The sequence below is a fragment of the Anastrepha obliqua genome, chromosome 4, assembly GCF_027943255.1.
Source record: "Anastrepha obliqua isolate idAnaObli1 chromosome 4, idAnaObli1_1.0, whole genome shotgun sequence".
NCBI classification, from domain to species: Eukaryota; Metazoa; Arthropoda; class Insecta; order Diptera; family Tephritidae; genus Anastrepha; species Anastrepha obliqua.
The window spans coordinates 114,009,894-114,032,313 of NC_072895.1; the positions used below are offsets into that span (position 1 = coordinate 114,009,894).

At 35.7% G+C, this 22,420-nt stretch overlaps 1 protein-coding gene across 13 annotated transcripts in view; it reads left to right on the forward strand.

Moving 5' to 3' along the window:
* Positions 1-22,420, forward strand: part of LOC129243981 (protein hu-li tai shao) — a 120,821-nt gene that overhangs the window by 78,070 nt on the left and 20,331 nt on the right. For 7 of the 13 annotated variants that reach the window (XM_054881507.1, XM_054881505.1, XM_054881504.1 and 4 more), the window contains 2 exons: positions 1,072-1,143; positions 15,792-22,166. In XM_054881507.1, coding sequence (XP_054737482.1) covers positions 1,072-1,143; positions 15,792-21,982 — 6,263 coding nt within the window. In that variant the 3' untranslated portion in view covers positions 21,983-22,166. Of the gene's footprint in view, positions 1-1,071; positions 1,144-11,205; positions 11,275-15,791; positions 22,167-22,420 lie in introns of those variants that run through there. The other 6 variants (XM_054881510.1, XM_054881512.1, XM_054881516.1 and 3 more) reach the window with 2 other exon arrangements.

Genomic DNA, 22,420 nt, shown 5'->3' on the forward strand with positions numbered 1-22,420 from the left:
TTTCTTAATTTTGGTGTTTCACCGAGACTTCAACCAACGTTCTCTCTGTGAATTCCGAATGGTAGTCACGCACCAACCCATTCGGCTACGGCGGCCACATATTACCTATTTCCTTTTATTTAAATGAAAATGGGTTCCTCGCACAAAAAGCTGGTGTTTACGGTACGAAATCGCTCCAACATTGTCTCACAGAAATTTTTGCGTACATTCTTTTCCGTTAGCCTTAAACGTCTAGGATCCTTTCTGAAGATTTCATGCCCAATAGTTTTTGAAAGTCCCAAGGCAGCCGCTCTCTTGCGAACGGACTGACACGAATTATCGTGCAAACGTCTAGCGCCGAGTTCAATATTTTCGACCGTACTTGTAATTGTGCACATATAAAAACAAATGTGAAATATTGCACAGCTGCTTACTGTTACAGGGGAAAAGCCAAAATTCAATAGGCGTATGCCTACGTTGGCGTTATTTTGCGGCACCTATAATCGTTTACAGTCATGGCCATATGTTTGATCAGAACAGCTGATTGCCACAGTCTCGGTTATGGCTAAGGTGCGGCACCACTAATCGCAGCTTAAATAACCCGCACGAACAGGGTTGGGCACTTTGGACTACCACCAATTTTTTAGTAGTAGTTAAAATAAGGGTTTCATTATCATCTTGAGTGTTTCAGTGTTTTAACTATTCGCTTATTGCTTAAGGGTTTCATGATCACTAAATCTTATTGTATTAATTATTTACCGCACTACACCCAACTCTGCGTATGAGTAACAAAGCGACCAACTTGGCTCCTTGGCACCACAAGATCTACTCAGATTTCTTCGGAGATCGGGTAGATTGAAAGAAAATTAAAAGGGAATCCAAGTGTAGTACAATGGACTCAATTAATGTCTGAGTGCTGCACTTGCTAGTTGTACCGACAAAAAAAAAAAAAAAAAAAAAAGTTAACCACCGTCCATGAACTCATTGGTTAGGAATAAACTTTAAATTTAAAACATAATTCTGCCACGGGACACCCTGTATTTTGATTTTCCATTTTTTTAAAGCAATTAATAAGACTTGTTTTATTTATAGAGCACCAAGTGATGAGAATAGAAACCCAACAAGCGCCAGTTCCAAGCCAACCCGAAGTAGTATTGAGCGATGGTAAGTCCAAACAATCATTATCTGCAATAACGTTTACAAATATAAGTTCAATTATGAAAAAAAGAAAAAAAAAATTCCAAGTTTCTTCTAAAACATAAATATTTCTAATATACATAAATTACAATATGCTGTGCGTAAAGCAAATGTGTTTCTTTGTCTTCGTTCAAAATATTTTACTGCGTTTTGTTCTTGTCTGAAATTTTGCTTTTTATACATATATTTACATAAAATATATTATATACATTTATTTTTTCTCCATTTCTTGTCTGTTACTTAGTATACATTTAATCGTTTAAAACAATAATTTAATTTGTTTGAGTATTTTACTAAAATTTAGCTTACGATTGTTTTGTTCTTTGTAGCCAATAATTGCGTTTTCAAGTTTGTTTATTTTTATATTATCAGAATTGTGGTTACATTTATATTTTTTTGGTACTCATAGCTGCCAATTATTTTTGGCAGCAGTTAATGTTAAATATAAAAACACCTGAACTACGTAAAAAATTTAGCCGCTTTTTGAAGCATGCCCTAGAGAGGCTAGTTATACTAACTCAAGTCTGAAGCTGCGGGTAGCCATGAGTGCTTCTTTGGATAACCTTTGGATACTTCAATAGATGCTGCAGAAGAGTGCGCAAAGAAAATTTTTGAAATAAATATGGCTACCTCGCAACATTAAAAACTATATAACCATTTTTCTTTGCTACCCTTCTTATATACCCTTAGCTGCCTTTAATTTATTATTAAGTATTATTTTTATTTGATTTTTTTATATTATTTAAGTTTTAATTTATTTATACCATTTGTTTTCTCTTTCCCTCTCTAACACCACCACAAAAATAATCTCATGCCACTTTGTGCTACAACGTAAACACTTTCTTAATATTGAACGTATTTAACTTTTGTTGACACACTTTATTAGTTGTTAGAAAGAAAATATTACCCGTACTTGATAGCGTATCTATAACATTTCTGTAGAACGAACAAAAAGAAAAAAAAAAAAAAAAAATACGAAATTTATATAACAAATGATTACATTGCTTATACTCTATCAGTCCTCTTTGCGCTCTATTACTTAAATTTACAAAGACTTAACTCTATTAATTATTTACATGATTTTTAAATTGTTTCTATTTTTACTCATACTATGTACGATTTGTTTGCAAACAGGCCCAACATGTTGTACGGCGTGTATTAAGTGATTTATTATTTTCTGCTACTACTACTACTACCACTTCTGCTACTATTTCTACTACTTCTTCTTCTACTACTACTACCACTACTATTACTCCTGCTACTGTTTAAACACCAAACAACTTTATACATACTTCGTACAGCAGCCACTACTACTGTTATGGCGTGACTCCTCCACTCTAATTCCCTTCGAATGTTACACTTTCCTTATCGAAATTAAATTATTTCTAAATTTTTTCAAAATTTTTTTTCCGAAATACAATTTTCCTCATTTCTATATTGGCACAAGTTTTTGTTAGTATGAGTTTTATGTGCAGCTGCAGTTTTTTTTATCGATAAAAACATGTTTTTATACATATACAATTTTTAATTAGTTGTGAATCCGTGTTAAATTTTCATTTAGAAAATTTATGATTTTTTTTTAAATTAACCAAAATTTATAGAGAAATCCACGTTTTTCAGTACACATACTTTTTTATTTTCAAAAATTTAATGAGTTAAAAGAAGTTCCTAAAAACGAGTATTCATAGTCATTGTAAGGTGAATTAATTTTTTGTATCTTTTTTAACAGCAGACTTACAGTATTCCTAACAAACTTTATTCCATATCTCGTTCTTCCCACCTTGAATGAAGACCACAAAAATAATCGAGGAAATTCAGTCTCACAGCATGCATACCTTGCAGATAGTGTCTTGTGGGAACACCCACGAAGCTAATTAATTTTGTGTACATTTTTTTTATAAACAGAAGAGTCACAGTATTCCCAACACCCTTTATTCCATATCTCACTCTTCTCTCCTTGAAGGAAGACAAGAAGGATTGGTTTAGTATATGTGGATTATAAACGATGACTGACTGTGTTGCGGTTATGTTAACCGCTTTATGCTGCTGATGAAGTTCATCAGATTTTTAATATCAAGGCCTGCTATATCAGCAGGCAGGCGTAGTGAAGAAGTAAAAGCCAAGATGCCAAAATCTTAGACCCGCAGGAGCAGGGCAGCTAAGGAGAAAGTGCTGACATGATTTCACCTCATCTTCCATAGAGCTCACGCAAAAAAGGCTCAAGGTTACTCCAAGTCTCACAGCATGCCTATCTCGCGGATAGTGTCCTGTGAGAACACCCACGAAGCCAATTAATTTTTTGTAAAAAATTTTCTTAGAAGATTCACAGTATTCTTAACAAAGTTTATTCCATAGTTTATTCCTCCTTGCATTATTTAAGCTAGGCAGAGAGAAGAGTGCTTTGGATTTTAGTAGTCTGACGAGAAAAGGAGAGGAAAATCATTCTACATGCATTCAGCTGTACTCGCATCTAAAAAGAATACACCGAGCCTTTCCACGTGTGGAAGGAAATGCACTGTTACTTTTAAATTCCGTTAGCAGTAGATATACATACATATATATATATATACTACTGTGGGCAAAAAGTAAGGTGAATTTGCTTTTAAAATGAAAAATCTTTATTTATTCTTGTAAATCAATTTCATCCCCTTCAAAATAATCCCCCCTCGATGAAATACACTTATGCCAACGATTTTTTCAATCCCCGAAACATGCCAAATAGTCCATTTCCGGTATAGCCATCAGCACCTTCTTCGATTCAGCTTTGATCTCCTCAATCGACTCGAAACGCGTTCCCCGGAGTGGTCTCTTGAGTTTTGGGAATAGCCAGAAGTCACACGGAGCCAAATCAGGCGAATACAGTGGTTGCGGAACGATATGTGTGGAATTTTTGGCGAAATGGTCATGAAGAACGAGTGCAGTGTGAGACGGTGCAATATCGTGATGCAAAAACCAAGAGTTGTTGGCCCATAATTCTGGTCTTTTTAGACGAATGGCCTCCCGTAAACGACGCATAATGCTCAAATAATATTCCTTATTAACAGTTTGGCCAGGTGGAAGGAATTCATAGTGCACCACACCACGAAAATCGAAAAAAACTGTCATCATGACCTTTATTTTTGAACGACTTTGACGTGCTCTTTTCGGTCTGGCCTCGCCTTTAGCACGATATTCGCTTGATTGGTCGGTTGTTTCAGGGTCGTAAGCATAAATCCAAGCCTCATCTCCCGTAATGATGCATTTGAGCTTGTCCTGATAGTCTGAAAGCATTGTTTCACACACATCAACGCGACGACTTTTTTCCAAGAAATTGAGAGTATTCGGTACCAAACGAGATTTGACTTTTCGTAGGCCCAAATGGTCCTTCAAAATGGTTTTCACAGATCCTTCTGATATTCCGATCATATCAGTAAGGTCTTTAACAGTCAACCGACGATTTTTGAGCACTAACTCCTTCACTTTATTGACGTGTTGGTCATCTGTTGACGTCGATGGTCGCCGGAGCGCTCCAAGTCATCAACACGTTCTCGACCCTCTTTGAAGGCTTTGTACCACTTATAAACATTTTTCTGCGACATGGTCGAATCACCAAATGCCTTCTGCAACATGCTAAACGTTTCCGCAGCCGAAATTTCATTCCGCAAACAAAATTTGATGGCACTTCTCTGCTCAATCAAATCAGACATTGTAAAAATCGAAAAATGCACTCTTGGTCGTCTGGTAAACACAAGCGTAAATATATTACTGATAATGACATTCACATGAAAGTTCACCCAGATGTTATTAACAGTGCTGCCAACTCATGAAAAAAATAACTAGAGCGAAATTTTAATCCCACGAAGTTTGAAAAATAAATTCACCTTACTTTTTGCCCACAGTAGTATACATTTATTCTTCTGCTGAGAGTACTCACTTTTCGAAATCGTCTCCAATTCTATTTGAACCTAATTATAAGTTGTATTCCTAGCCGACCTACTTGGCCATCATGCATATCTTAAGGTCGTCTGAGCAGCCTGGATTCGGCTGGTGTACTCTGCTAGAAAACACCAGCTCCGATGGCAGCTGGCATTGGCCATGAATGAATGGGAATGACTCGAGGGTTTTTTCCGACCAAGGGCTGTCGCCCCAGTAAACTAGCCTTGCACCGTAGCTTGCTAGCTCCTTTATTCCTATTTTTAAGCTTTGAGCACTCATTGTAAATGGCTGCTCTATCAGATACTTTTCGGCTAAGAACTCGGCAAAATATTATGTTAAAATGGTACATAAAATTCTCGGCACATGCTCTTAACAGTATATACCAACACTGAACTTAAAAAAAAACAAAAAACAAAAAAAGGAACTTGAAAGACGGGTTACTTTTAGAAAAGTTTCACTTTTATTTTGCGTATACCGAAATATTGGTTGTCTGCACCTTCAGCCGAAAATCCGATTCAACTAATTTCAAACACATTTAATTTTTAAATAATTGAGGGTAACTTTATATGGCAATGAATACTCGCTTATGAATTTTTTTAATGTTGTTTTGATATGTTTTAATCCAAATTTTGTGAACTTTTGTTATGCGAATAAATTAGAATTTTTGAAAATTCGTTTAACTACAAACACATAAATTTATCTTCTACCCCTCTTCTATTTTCTTTTACCTGTTATATTTTGTAGCCAGCTCCAAGAAAAAGTGAATTGGTAAAAACAAAATTTTAGCACAAAAAAATTTTAACAAAAAATGATTTTAATTTTTATAAGAAATAAATTCAATAACAAATTTTAAATACTACCAAATATGCATTCGAAAGCTTTGTAGTTTAATAACGTGAAGTGGCGAAAATTATGTAATTCAAAAACAAAAAAAAAAAAAAATGAGGTTTCTCTTTATTAACACCATAATTTTTTTTACCCAGCCAAATTCTATAAACCAAAAAAGCTGTCCACCTGTGAGCCAAGTTTAGTCCATTTAGTCTAGTCGAAAGTGTTAGTGATGAATCGTTAGCTAGTCAGTTAGTTTTTAATTGGTAAATCAATTGTACGATCAGTTAGTGACGGTTAGTAGTTAGTCAAATCAATCAACCAGTTGGCGTTCCAAATAGCGAATCGAACCCCCTTCGATCTGCTGCTGCTGCTGCTTTGCGTATGTGTGTGTGTTATGACGCCGCTATAATTTATCGCTAGCTTCATATTGCTATCATCATCAACAACAACAACACCAATATCACCACCGTGTTTATAGGACCACATTCGAATGGCAGAAGTATTTTGTAATGTCACAGCCACAGCCACTACTACTACTGCTACTATTACTACTGTTACTACAATAATTTGTATTAGTTTTTCTACTACTAAATACTAGTACAATAATTACCTACTATTTTCCGGCACAACGTAAATAAACAAAAAAAAATAAAAATAATAATGAAACCCAAAAAACCTATAACACAATACAGCTCAACAACAAATACTCGTTTGAATATTTACTGACAAAAATGTTGAAACTAAAACCACTGTACAGGCAACCCCGCAGAGGTGAGTTGAAACTCGAAAGTGAAAAAAAGTAACGTTCACCTTTCCACAATCGCTTAGTGAAAATTTCTTAGGCGTTTAGTTCATTTTCATTGCGCAACTAACACCATTTTCAGTTAGAAGAAAGTACTGCAGAAACTTTGTTTTTTTTTGTGTAATATTTTGAAGTTGCTTTAGTTGGAATCGCTCACATGCCTGTATTAAATTGAAACGGTCTAATAATATTACTGAATGCTTCGATTTACTTTTGAAATATGAAGATGTAATTTATTAAAAGCCAATGCAACATTCTTCTTCTTCTTGATTGGCGCGATAACAGCTTACGCGATTTTGGCCGAGTTTAACAAAGCGCGCCAGTCATTTAGCAAGGCAACATTAGGCGTTTTAAAAAAGCTACATCACCGTTAATACGTCTCCCGTCAGACAAAACTTGCATTCACCGGCCATTCACTTAACAAAAATGCAAAATAAGCTTGCAATGCACTGCTAAGAAGGCTCTAAGCGTTCATAAACCTTGAATGAACTCACGCTACTCCGGACAAGTGCTATTCATCTTTCAGATTGTCCTTCCATGTTGAGTTACGCCAGTGGCCGAAAATTGCAATTCCCCTATTTCTTCGATGTGTCTCAGAAAGGCGCTGAACTGCTTATTTTATAAAATTTGGCCAATATTTTCAGGGGCTAAACTTTGTATATTCCCATTTAATATAATTTAATTTGCTTTTGCCGGTGAATGGGTTAAACAAAAATTATGCAACTGCCGAGCTTTCATGCGATTTTGTGAGATCTTCTTCAAATTAGTCACGGGCACAGTTTTCTATGACACCACTTTTTCCTATGCGGACACTGCACATTTTTCTGAAATTGTGTCCACATAAATCTATTCCGGCTGACTTGTTATACAATATATTTCAAATTATTGTCTTGTTTAACAAGACTAAAGTGCAACATTTGAAAAAAAAACTGAATTTTGAGGTTAGTAGAAATTTTGTAAGTGAGTTTAAATTTAATTTTACTTAGAATAACCAAGTTTTCATGCGTTTTTCATAGCACATTTTTAAGAAATTACTTCTTATTAAACATAATTCTTCCGACATTCTAAACTGAAAGTGGTGTCTTTCCATCATTCACCTTCACAAATAATGCCATTAAAATCTCATATTCCATTTTTGTTTTTGATAACTGGATAACTTTGTTTTTACATTCATAAAAATAGTTTATACCTTTCACTCAACATAAAATTGGCCTAAATTTTCAGTTACACAAAAACACAAAAACACATACACACACAACATCGTTCAACTCGTTAACATTGCGTCTTGTATATTACAAAAGAAAAAAAAAACAATAATCTCTAACCTGGTTGCATCTGCCACGCATACTTACAACGTTGGAAAATTAAACAAAAAACAAAAATATTTTTTTATTTCAACTTTTGCTAGTATACATTTTGTTTTTTTGAGCAAGCCTTTAGTGCATACTCTGTTTTTGGTAGTTATGTAAAGAGTTTTACTTTTGACAATGCGTGATAGCAAATATTATATTTTTTTTTACATATTTTTATGGCGTGTATAAAGACTTGTGCTTTACGAAATTTGAAAACAAAAACAAAAATTTTTTCAACTTTTGTGTACGAATTTTATTTAGAATGCAATTTTTATTTTGTTCTATTTTTGTTACTTTTTTTTTATATTTTTTTCTAATTTTTTTTTTATATTTCTTTCTGTTTTTTTTATTTTTATATTTTTTTGTAATTTTTTTTTCTTTTTTCTGTTTTTTTTTTGTTTAGAGATACATGTACTGCGAATTTGAAAGAATTCAATTTGGTGTTTTAGTTTTTCTTTGTTTTTTCAATTTTATTTATAATTTCCTTTGCTTAAATAATACAACTTGGTTTTTTAATTTTCTTTTTAATAAGTGAATTTAATAATTTTCATTAAATAATTTATTTTGGTTTTTTAGTTTTTCTCCTAATAAGCAATATTTTTTAAAATAATTTTCTTTGCTTATATAATTCAACTTGGTTTTTTAATTTTGCTTTTAACAAACATTTCTTTTTAATAATTTTCTGCAATTAAATACTCCTTTTGACTTGCAAATTTGTTTTAAATAATTTTTTCTTAAATTTGATTTTTTCCGTTTTTTTTAGAAGTTTAACGATTTTAAAGTTTTAATTGAACATAATTTTTTGTGACATCATTTCATTGTAAAATTCAGTTTTTAATATTTTTTCTTTTCCTTTGATTTCACTAGTTTATAGTTCTAAAAATTTAAATTTTTAAAACTTTTTTTAATTAATTTTTAATTTCTATGGGTTTATTACTGTGATTGCCCTAATTCTTCTAATTTTTTTTCAATGGATCTAAATTTTTTTATCTTAATATTAGTTAATACTCTTATTTTAAACTCGTTCATTTATTCAATTTTCAAGATAAATGTTTTAATTTGAAAAATTTCTGGGCCGATAGGGTCTGCTGGCTTATAATATGATTATATTCAATTATATTTCAAGTAAATAAATAAATAAAAATTTTATTAAATACAATTTTTTGTTAAATAATTCTTTTATTATTATTATTATTTTTGTATAATTTTTTTTATGATTTGTTTTTCATTGATATTTATTTTTACTATTTTATAATTTTTTTTTTTTACTATTTTATTATTTTTTTTTTGTATTGTTATCTGTTTAATTGGTTCAATTTGTCGAAAGTGATGATATAATTTGAAAATTTTCTGGGCCGTTAGTCTCTGCGGCTAGTTGCCTTGACTATGTAATATGTAAAATATAGTAATAAATTTAATTTAATACAGAATTTTGTTAAATCATTTTTATAATATTTGTTTTGTGTTTTAATATTTTATTTTATTCCTTTTTTTGATATTTTATTTTATTCCTTTTTTTATATTTTATTTTATTTTTTAATATTTTATTTTATTTTTTCGCATAGATTTTTCTAAAATAATGTTATAATTCTAAAAATTTGAATTTTTAAAACTTTCTTATATATAAGTTTTTTTGTTTTTTTTGATATCCAATAAGTTTTATTACCATAAATGACAAGTTTTTCTTTAATTTTAACAAATTAAAATTTTGTTTACCTTAATTTTTTTTTTACAGTTTAATTTAGTTTTTATGTTTTTATTGTTCAAGAAAAGTTCTTTATTTTTTTAATTTTTTCTTTTAAGTTCGAACTATTTTTTTCTTTTTAATTTAAATAAATTTAAATTTTTTAATTTAAATTTTTTTGTTTTATTTTTTAAATTTTAATTTTTAAGTTCGAACTATTTTTTTCTTTAATTTTAACAAATTAAAATTTTGTTCATTTTAATTTCTGTTACAGTTTAATTTATTTTTATTGTTTATGTTTTTACTGATCAAGAAAAATCGTTTAATTTTTAAGTTCGAACTATTTTTAAGAAATTAAATTTTCAATTCGAATTAATTTTAGAAAATTAAATGTTATGAAAATTTGAATTTTCAAGATTTGGCTTAATTGGAACTTCTTGATTTTATTTAATTTTTTTATTTCATTTCATTTTTCTTTATTTAATTTAATTTTTATTTTTAATTTTTTTTTATTAATTTTTTTTATTTTATTTAATTTTTTTTTAAATATTTTTTTCTTTTTATTTAATTTTTTTTTTTAATGTAATTTATGTTTTTTTTTATTTTATTTAATTTTTGTTTTATTTTTTTTTTTAATTTAATTTAATTTTAATTTTTTATATTTATATATATATATATATTTTAATTTTTTTATTTAATTTAATTTAATTGTTTTCAACTTTTTGATACCAGCCGCCTTTTTTGTTACTATATTGCCAGTGCTTCCCCATTATTATTATAATTTTTTTCATCCATCTAGCACTCCTTTTAGTGTTCCTTAGGGGTTACTGAGTTCTAGGTTGTCCCTTTGTTACAGTTTTGTTGTCTTCTGTTCATTGTATTAACAATTGCGTTTTGTTTCTATTTAGTGGTAGTTTAGTTTAGTCAGTGCTGCAGCTGTAAGTTTCGATAGGTGCACACAAGACACTTTTCTGACGCCTTTCATATACTTCTATTAACGTTTTTGCACATTTGAATTATGAATTATTTATGTTAAAAAAGATCGGTGCAAAAAGTATGTAATCGAAATGCTTTTGTACACTTTTTTCAGGTTATACAAAAAAAAAATTAAATGCATTATTTTTACTATGCAAATATTTGAAAGAAAAAGACCAACGCACACATTATTTGTTATATTATTTTGTTATGCTATTTTCACTAAGAATCCTTTAAGCATTCCGATTTTACTATATAATTAACAAAAACGTACGATTATCAGACACAAATTAGAAAGTTAGCTAAGATGTGACCAGTAAAAACTAATCAATAATGTTTATGATAAGTACAATATTTTTTTTATTTCTCATTTGTATATATAAATTATATATTTGGTTTTATACAACAACAAAAAAAAAACATTTCAAAGATTCGAAAAATTACTTGCATTTGTATGTATATTCTTTTAGCAACTCTTAGTTTCATAAATGGCGAACGTTCTCATACGGCTGTGAATCGCAAACCGCCTACGGGCCGAGGTAATCAAAATTTGTGCGTTTTACTAAAACAGAAAATGGCAAACATAAAAACGCTCACACCTACTTTTTGTTGTAAAATATCCTAACCCCATGACCATAATAAATAGAATTTTATCAAATAATAACCCAACAAAATCACCAAACTTCGTTTTCCGTCCATCAATATAACTGCTGTGTTTTGTAAATACCGAACCCGCGTACAGCATAGCTTTCAATATTCACTTTTACACAAAATATGTTCATAGGTGGTGTGTTTAACCTGTTGAAATAAATGTCGGCGCGATAAAAAAATTATATAACTATATATTAGTATATCTCGTATATATATAAAATATCTTCTTAAGATTCATAAACAATTTCTGGTGTACCGCCATTCCAATTCACTTTTACCTGCATATTGTAAAAATTCTCTTCTCCTCTCTTCCTTACCACCATTGGCACGAAAATAATATTCTTATAACTGATTCTATATCTATTTTGTGCCGAACCTAATTAACTACATACAGATTAATTAACCCTTACTTGAAATTAGAAAGTAGAAATGTGGTGTAGTGTTTTTTCTTGTAAAAAGCATGATTCGAAACTAGTAAAAAGTACTAATCCCTTAATGCTACTCTACTAACCTACAAACATACGTATATTATGATGGTAAATTCTATCATATTTTAGTGAAAAATAGTATTTCAACTATTTTCCGTTTATACAGAGCAAGAAATACTATACAACAAATATACAACTCAACTTAGATTATAAACTTTAAGAAAGTTGCCTTCAGTGCTATCTTCTTGTCCATATATATTACGAAACCTTTTCTCAGATAATTCTTATAGTTTGTGTTAGATTTGAGCACGAATAGTCATGATAAGTCCATAGTAATTGAAAAAGAAGAAAATTTAGTGAGCCACAAAACAGTCATGAAAGTAAGCAGTTAGCCGTTTTTGGGCTATTCAACTTAAAATTACAAAAAATACTGCCGTGATTTGGACATAACATTTATATTCTACGCAAAAAATCCTACAAGAATCAGGCCCCGTTTTTTTGAAACAGAAAACAATGTATCAAAATCAATGGCAGTCACATACCAATTCATTCGGCCACAAGGGCCTTTTATATTGGGTTGGGGAATAAGTTCGTAGCGTTTTTACAGAAGACTTTTATTCAAATAAAAACCAATAATTATATCATACGTTAATCAATTATATGATCGCCTTTGCTGTTTACAACCTCTTACCACCTCTTAATTTGTTGATGCCGTTCCGCCAAAATCGCCTTGTCTGGTGTTAAAGAAGTTGTTGACCCAGTTTTTAAGGACTTTTTTGTTATTGAAGGTAACGCCCTTCATATGGTTTGACAGGGAGCGGAAAAGATGGTAATCTGGCGGTGCAAGGACCAGAGAATACGGCGGATGCTGAAGGATCTCCCATTCGAGCTGTTGGAGTGCGGCTTTAACGACTTCTGCAACATGGGGCCTGGCGTTGTCGTGAAGGAGTATGGTTTGACCATGTCGATCAGGTATTTTCAAGTGTTATTTTGATATTCAAAGAAAAATCTAAATGATCGGGTTTATTATATTATAAAAAGAAAGGTATGCCGTTAATAGTGGAAAATAACATCAGGCAAATAACCACCACGACCACGCTTACAGGGCAATATCCTTTTCATGAAATTTTCCATAACCGAATTGCAAAGTGGCTGCCCTATGTCCTTGATAGCCTCACAAATTCCATCTTTCAGATCTTGAATCGACCCTGGGCTTTTGGCGTAGATCTTCTCTTTCACGTGACCCCAAAGAAAAAAGTCGCAAGGTGTTAAATCACAATATCTCGGTGGTCAATTGTGATTATGTCTTCGAGAGATAACACGGTCCGTACACTTTTCCCGTAAAAGATCAATGGTTTCGTTGTTTGTGTGGCACGTAGCGCCGTCTTGTTGGAAATAAACGTTGTCCAGATCAATACCATCCAATTCTGGCCATAAAAAATCGTTAATCATCTCTCGATAGCGTAATCACATTCAAAATATAACTCCTGTTATTGGAAACCCCTTTAGCTGGGCAATGTAGAGCGCCTTGTTGACCGTGGCATTCTTTTCGAGCATTTCCCAGTGCACCATGCCCTCCCAGTACCACCAAACACATATCATGATCTTCTTTGGATGACGATCGGACTTGACTCTTGGTTTTGGCGTATCTCTTGGAGCCACCCACTCCTTTCTTTGCTTCAAATTGATCTATAGGCACCATTTCTCGTCTCCCGTGACGATTCGGTACAAAAGGAGCTGTTTATGACCGCGTTTGGCTCGATGACGGGCTAGATCCTGAGAAGAAATTTGAAGGCGACTTTCTTTGATTTTTTTCATTGAGCACATGTGGCACCCAGGCTCCCAGTTTTTCAGTAAATCCCATTGAATGAAAGTGATTGAGAATCGTTTTATGATCACAGTTCATTTTTCCGCTAATTCACGACTGGTCGCCAGTTTTCCTTCTTCATCGAATTCAGAAGGCCGGCTGGCTGACTGCGGGACGTGTCATCGACGTCAAAGTCGGCACTTTTGAACTTTGCACACCATTTCCGTGTTGTAGACTCGCTTATAACATCTTCTCCATACAATTCGCAAATGTGCCGGGCTGCTTCGGCGGCTTTTTGACTTCGATGAAATGCAAAGAATGTGGATTTTTGTCTCCTGGGTAATCCATTTCCTTAAAAATAATAAAAAATTGAACTCAAAAATACAATTCACATAGTTTTGTAGAGCAAGAAGAGTTCTATTGAATGAATACTTGCCCTTTGCTAAACAGCAAATAACTCGTTGTAAAATAAAAGAAAATATAAAAACGCTATGAACTTATTCCCCGACCCAATATTTTATCTCCCCATCAGAAAGTAATCATGTGATTATCCGCTTTCAATCAGATTTTTAGAGTACATTCACATCCAAATTCCACAACTCACTGTTACGGGTTCGCTGTTGTAGCGTTACGACTGCGGGTGCTCCGTGTAAACTCACTTAACCTGCTTGTCGCCATACAAGGGTCGCGAAACGCTATAAAGAAGTTTTTTTGAGTTACCTCACTTTCCTATAGGACTTTAAATTTGAATTAATGCACATTAATTTTCTGCGAACTTGAAATAGAGGTGCTTTATTGGATTTATCATGGCTCTTTTTATTTAGACTTCAAGACTATATCTCTTTCAGATCCTAATGCATCAATTGAAGATGTCGCTTGATTTTCTTATACAGGCTGGGCTATGTAAAATTTGCTTTTTGAATCGGCTATAAAAAAAAACTAATCAATGTTTTTTCAAACTTATTTTTTTTATTTTGAAGATTGAACATTGTCATTTATGAATGAAAAATAATATCAACCCAATTTTTAAGCACATTTGCGATTGTTTGGGCTCCAATTTCATGAATGGCAACTTCGATTTCGTGTTTTAAAGCATCAATCGTCTCTGGATGGTTCTCATAGCATTTGCCCTTAACGGCTCCCCACAAAAAATAGTCCAACGGGCTTAAATCACAGCTCCGAGGCGGCCAATTGATAACGGAATTTCGGCTGATTATTCGGTTTTCAAAAACGGTAGCCAAAAGTTCGAGTGTAACTTTGGCAGTGTGACAAGTTGCACCGTCCTATTGAAACCAAATGTCGTCCATGTCATCCTCTTCAATTTTTGGAAACAAAAACTCGTTGAGCATGTCACGGTAACGCTCGCCTTTTACTGTAACCGCGGCTCCTCGTTCATTTTCAAAAAAAATGGCCCGATGATGCCGCCAGACCAAAAACCGCACCAAACAATGACTCGTTGTGGATGCATTTGCTTCTCTACAGTAACGTGTGGTTTTTTTGAGCCCCAAATCCGACAATTTTGCTTATAGCCCAATTTTGTTCAAGCGTATAGCGTCCCATTTCGTAAATGTCAAACCTTTAAGTAAATTATGAACACATTTGACATGCCATTTGTGTTACCATTCTCAAAAAAATAGGTGGTTCAAAAAGCAAACGCTATATGGCCCACCCTATATATTCGTTTGAAGGTAACGTCCGAAAGTGTGAACGATGTTAATCGATTGAGCGTTTATTTCTCGATTCGATCATTAAAGTACTTACCTCTACTTCCAATTTTCGACATTCTAATGGTCATCTTGTTGTTTGAGAAAATCATGAATTTGAATTTTGGACTAAATAAGAGTTGCTTTAGAGGTAAAGTATTGCAAAACTAATAGAACACTTTTGCGTAATTTTTCTAGTTCTCCAAACCCAATTAAGAGTCTAATTATGTTTTAAGCTCATAAAAAATATGTTATTGAATAAAAATTTGAAAATTTTCATAACTAATTTAGTTAGCCATGGATCTGGAAGGGATTACTTTTCAAATAAAGTCAAATTCTTCTCGAGTGAAATAAATACCCACAGTAGCATTTTATGAAATGAAATAACTATGGTATTGTACTTATATTCTCACTCACATTTCGCTTTTATCCAACTATTTGTTATTTATCAATCCAATCCTTTGTAGACCTAGAGGAAACCGCTAAATATTCCGAAGAAGAAGATTATTCAAGTAGTCAGATATATGAAAAGATCGTTGAGCAATTGAATTCGCACAATAGTTCGGCCACAAACAATATTTCGAATATGAACAACAACAGCAACAATCAATTTTGTACGCATGAAATTCACGAAGTGTATACGAATGTTGCTGCTGCTTCAGAATCGGCCAATGATCGCACGCATCAATCAAATAAAGAGAATTTCTTTTGTGGCAATACTAACATCCAACGCAACACAGCGCTAATTGCCGAACTTAAGAAAGATATTTTATACCAACGTCAAAGGCAAAAATTACACCCGCATGAATATGAGTCGAAAGAGTGCACAAATAGGCAGGGCAATAGTAATACCAAAAATACCCGTCCGAAAAGTAGTGGTAGTGAAAAGAGTCCAGGCGGCGTTGGTGGTGACAGTGGGGGCGAGCCAGTGGGTTCACCTGTGAATGAATCTTTGGGGGGTGACACGCAACAGCGTATCAATGTCGAGTCTATAGGTTTTCGTCCCATTCATCCAATAGATCCGCGTTCGGATGTACCCGATGTTGTAACCCAACAACCGCATTTTAGCTACATCGATCCTAATAATAATGGTAATGTTGGTGGCTATCATCAAGCTGGTGCTGGGGGTGTGCATTCCCATCTTTATCATCATCACTGCCGTCACTACCATCAGCGCCAACGTCAACAGGCTAGCCCGGCAGTAGGTATTGTCTCTTTACCGCATTTCGAACAGGCTTTTGGGCATTTGTTGGATCGTTCCGCAAACGATTTGTGCGCGCTCTGTTATGATAATTATGCGCCCTGCTATGAGTTAGCCTATGACAGATCACAATATCCAGGCACTACTAATTACGGTTCCATTGCCAGTACAGCAACTGACACCACCACCGAAGAAGCTGAGAATCCTTATAAGAAGTCAAATGCGTGTTGTACGCCAGCTGTTTGTGACAGTATTTTTGAGTCGTTGCGTCGACCGGCTTCAAACGAAAACCATCTCATTTTCAATATACCATTCACTACCGAATCGCCTGACACGACTACCACCGCAGAACTTAGCACGCCACGCAAAACTCGCGCTGATTTGCCGCACAAGAGCAACGCTAGTGGTGGCGGCAGAAAAAATGTGCAACCACCGACTGCACACAGTCCCTACCGCACACTCTCCCACTTCGGTTTCAATTCACCACAACGTGATCCACAGCCCGAGCATAAGCATATACCCTGTTCTACGGAGCAAAAGAAATATGTGCCCTTGCGCAAATCGATTTCCTATGAAGAGATATTTTCATCGCCGCGTTATGTTGACCTATGCGAGCACTGTTTCGAGAAGATAGTACGTCTGAAGCCCGAAATCGCGCAGCAGACACAAATGCGACTACGTAACCTATGCGAATGCAATGGCCATGAACCTGGCGGTACCTGTGCAGGAATTGTGTATCAACCATGCTCGGACAACATTGCATATGACTATGTGGAGTATGCGAGCTCAGACACTACTGAGGAGACGCTGCCGCCGTTTTCATCACAGCTCGAACCTGTCTTAGAGGTTGTAGAAGAAGTCGACGCGGATAGCGCTGAAGATGCATGCAAAACTAAGCAGGCATCAGCAACAACGAGGGCACACACTCTTGATCGCACGTCCTCCAATTCTAGTTTCATTGAGAAGATTATGCGACTTAACTATTCCGAGGAGTCGGCGGACTGGAACTTTGCACCTGCGCCACACAAAGTGGCGGGCAGTACCAATCTCACTTTAGAACTAGAACGCGCCATCATGGAGAAAAGCCAACAAGAGCAGCAACAGTCTCAAGAGGGAAGAGACTACGATTTGAAAATGGTAACAAAACACTATAATACAGAGAATCAAGCTGAGTTGGACGTGCTAAATAGAATGAGCGCTGTGACAGCAGGTGTGAATGTGGAAGGCGAATCGTCGGATTCACCGCGTCCTCTATCTATCACAGAAATTTGGGAATTTATGCAGTTGCAAGATGAATCTGATGAATCACAGCAACAACAGTTTGCTGGTATCGATACAGCAGATTCATATTCACAATCTGCGACAGCCAATATTCCACGCAGTGGTTCCATTTGTTTATACTACGAACACGCGCGAGAGAGCAACATCAATAAAACGACTGAAACTGCAATTACATTTAAGGAAAATACTCCGCAACAATATGACGGCAACGTCCCATGCAAGGTATCCGGCGCAACCGTAACATCGTCTGCCGCAGCATCTGATGATTCGGCAAAACAAAAACGACGCCGCTCCTTGATGACGCGCGAGGAACGTAGTCGTCGCAAACTCATCTTCCAGGAGTTATGGGAGGATCACATCTACTTTCTTGATGGTAAAGAATTGAATGCATTGAGCGATACCGAATCAGCAATTGATGGGCGGCAAGAGCAAAGCGTAGCTGGTGTACAAACAAGTGACCGAATTGGTGTCGATAGCGATGCTGTCAGTGCTGCTGTGGAGCAAGATGTTACGGACGAGCTTGCCGAGCGCAATGAGTTAATAGTTGTGCAGACGGAAGAAGACAATTTACTGGCCGGTGTGGCACCGATGTCCGTACCAAGCACCGTACCCAAGCTACTTGAAGCTGAAGTATTTAACAGTCGTAGTATTATACTAAAGAATTGTTCTAGCAATACTGCATTGAGAATGAGTAACGATTGTCCTGATGACCTGGACAAGACCACCCAATCGGAGACACTATTGAAATTGCAGCCTACCGAAGTAAAACGTTTTTCACTTAATAATCTAATAAATACTCGGAGAGAATGTGAAGTGGTGCGGACTCCAACATCTCAGATAGAGGCGTCGGAAACTGTAGACGATGGAGCTTCTTTTTATTACGAACTTCAACCACGCACTGATGATGGCGAAAAATGTGAAATTTTCTCCACACCAACGCATAAAGTGCCCACTCCGGAATCTAAAAAGTGGGAAAGTTCAGCTGCAGCAACCCAAAATATGTCCGATGCAGTTCAATTTTCGGTCAACAAAGAACGATCCGAAAAGTTAGTGAAACCCAAAATTTTTCAAGTAACAACTGCACCTATTGAAGCAGCACATTTCGCACCTTCCCTCCAAGGAGACAGATTAGAACAAGTTTATGCAGTTGAAGACGATCCATCGCTCGAATCAACACTACTAAAAGGCTTCCACAAGGCCAAAGAAGCGCTGCCAGTCAAATTGGCACCCGAGAGTTCATTACATTTTAAATCCAAAAGGTCTCTTACAGAAACCTCCGATGAAAAACGTTCAACATCTGCATTAGCAGCTCAAAAAACAAAAATTTTCAGAAAGTCTTTTGTAGAAACTTCTCCTATGCCTTACTTTAAAGCAAAAAAGATTCCACCTAAATCAATTCTGGGAGTTGAGTCTGACAGGCCGCCGACACCTAAGCCGCCAACAACCAACTTAAAATACCGAAAACTGTCAACTCCTGAACCCCAATCCACCATTCTTGAGTTTGAAACAAAGTTAGCAGATAAATACGCGCGCCTGGTTGAAGAGAGCGCTTCAGAAAGTGATAGTAATCAATCGGCGCGCACATACAATGTCCCCACCTCACAGGAGGATGCATTTTTTCGTGAATATCAGTTGGACAACACTGTTACTGATGCTACTGCTGATCGAATGGATATCGAAGATGACGAAAAACATCTCAGCACAAATGGGGCAAATGTAGAAGGTGCCAATGTAATGAAACACAGCATAGTTACATGTGCAGAGACTGAGTCTAATATAATTCAAATAGGTAAAAGCCCATTTCTTAGGCTTGAAAACAATACTGCTGCAGCGGGGCAAATCCAAAGCAAATCAGAACTGGAAGTTGCAGAAATTTTAGTCAATGAGCTCAGTACAAAAAAACTGGAGCGTGCAAAAGCCGGAATGGCACTACCTATTGACGAACAAAAAATGAAGTCGGATCACGACTCGGGCGTTGGAAACATTCCGCATGTAGCGCGCGTTGCTCAGCTAACAACTGAAGCACTAAAAGAGCCTCCAAGTAAGGTATATGCCGCACCAAGAATAACAAAGCGGCCACGAAGAAATACAAATGTGCTAGCCAAATCGACCAGCCAGGTAGCTTCAACATCTCTTCAAGCAGCACAACATACAGCGGAAGAGCTAAAGTTGATGTACGAACCCAATCTCGCTGCCAAGTATGTGCTCTTCAAACAGGATTTTCCTTCGAAAACTTCGACAGCACATGCAGTCGAGCGGAGCAGAAATGCCGAAGATTGCGTGAACGCATTTGATAGAGGCGAAATGGAATTCGCTGAGTTACTGGAATCCGAGGAACATGAAGATCTCACCAAGTTGAGCGAAGAATTCGAAGAACTATTGCTAAACGTTGAAAATTTGCAGCTGCAACCGCAAACGCGTGAGGTTGGCGGTGCAGAGCCACATGTAGTTGAAGTGGATGAAGTAAATGAGTACGAAAAAATCATAAACGAAGCTGACAGTCATTTAAATGTAATGGAACAAAAAATCTTACGCAAAATCAGAGAGAATCAGTTGAATAAGAGTGATGAAATTTTTGATAAAATCGAAGCCACCATACGTAATAAAATGACATCTTCACAGATTGAAATGCTGATCAAGGAACAGTCACTACTAAATGAGGCTGATCACACCCTTGATGAATCAAAAATCTTACACAACACTTTCACTGCATCAACTCCAGAGCGGATTTTGTCTGCACACAGTACCTTTGGTGATTCGGGTGGTGATAGTTTTGTGCGGGAGCAGATTTCTGGTATACCTGAAACCGGTACGGAAGAAGCAGTGACCGAATTGGAGCCAAATAGCAATAGCATAGGTATAGTGAATGCAAATGAATCTTCCACTCTAACACCACAAAGTTCGCGCGACTGCAGTCGCAAATCGTCGGGCTCGAACTCTACACGGGGCGAGTTTTCGCCGAAGGCGTCATCCTTAGTAACTGTAAAATTACGGCGTTCGCGCTCACTAACACCGTCTACCGGAAATTGTGAGCTTTCGTCCCCACCGCCTAAACTAAATAAGACTACAACACCACCGCAGGAAGTTCGCAAGTCTTTGCAAGCGCGCGACTCTAAAGCTACTCATACGGATGGCGGCTCTACGTCTAAGGTAGGTGCACGTACCTTAAGCAGATGGCCGCGAGCTAGCAGCTCTACGCCGGAAATGAAGCCGTCCAAACGTAATTTTATATTAGAAAATATACGCAATGTTTCCTTACCGCGACACAGTGGGGTTAGTGGTAATGCTGGTCCAGGCAGCAGTGTCAAACGTTTACAGGGCAATGCACAGGCGATATTTTGCCATAATCCCTTCGAATCAGTAAAGGCATGTGGCAGTTTTAGCAAAATATTGATGAGCAATATGTCCAACAGCAGTTTTGCCAGCTCGTCGACTACCTCATCCAGTCGCACGCTTACCAAAAGCAATAGCCAAGCAAACAAAACAGGCAAACAACTGAGTCCACGCAATTCGTCGAGTGGTGTTTATACCTTCCAATCGAAATTGGTACGTGGCTCGCCACGCTTCTGGGTGAGTCTCACACAACCAAACGCCAAAAAGTTACAAGCACAGAAGCGACGAAGGCGCTCACAAACGCATCATCATCATCGAACGATGCGTATTGAGCCAAACGATTCTACAAGTAGTTTGCGCGAGTATGCGGAGTGGATCGACAATGAGCAAGAGGAACAGGTGGTGGAAGAGGAGGAGGAGGAGGAGGGTGAAGGCGAGGAGCTATATGAGTATTTTGAGAAGAAGAGTACTATGAAAAACGAGACGGTAGAAGAGGTAGCAGGGATGGACTTGGGTGGTGCCATAGGGCCACAAGAAATGTCTAATGAAATTGATACCAGTGTTGATGCTGCCGATGGGATTAGTGGTGTGGAACATGAGATTGCCGCTCTGGGCAAGGAAATACAGCAGCTCCAGCCGCGTCTCGACAACTACAAGCGCAAAATGAGCGATTTCGGCGATCATGTTGCCAAGTGTACGCGTCATATGGACGATTGTATTACAGTACAGGGTGACATTGCCGAAGAGCGGCGTCAGCTGCGCGAACAAATGGCTTTGCAACAGTATGCGGAGCAAATTATGTGCCAAGTGCAAACGTATTCGCTCTCTGAGACAGAGGATTAGGGTGTGATTAGTTTTAGGGACATTAGCGGGAAAAGAAGACGAACGTGAGGTTTTGTGTGTAGAGTTTGGAGAGTTTTTAGTGTAAATTTTTTATTCACGTTATTGCAATAATTTTTTAATTTAATTTTCAGTTTTTTCTTCCATTTTTTTGTTTTGTTTCCAAATTTTACTTCGCAACATTTGAGATTACAATTAGTGGTCGAATTGATTTAAAAAATGCTCAAATTAAAATTTAATTAAAAAGGTTTTTTAAATTCTAGTTCATGTGAAGATATGCGTTTTTTTTATTTCATTTACCTAGTTTTCTAAATAAAAATTAATGTTAAATCAAAAATAATTTTCGAAATTTATAATAATATTAATTTTCAAATAAGAAATATTTTTTTTTTTTTCAAATAAGAAATGCACTTTGTTCTTCAAATTAGAAATAGTTTTTTT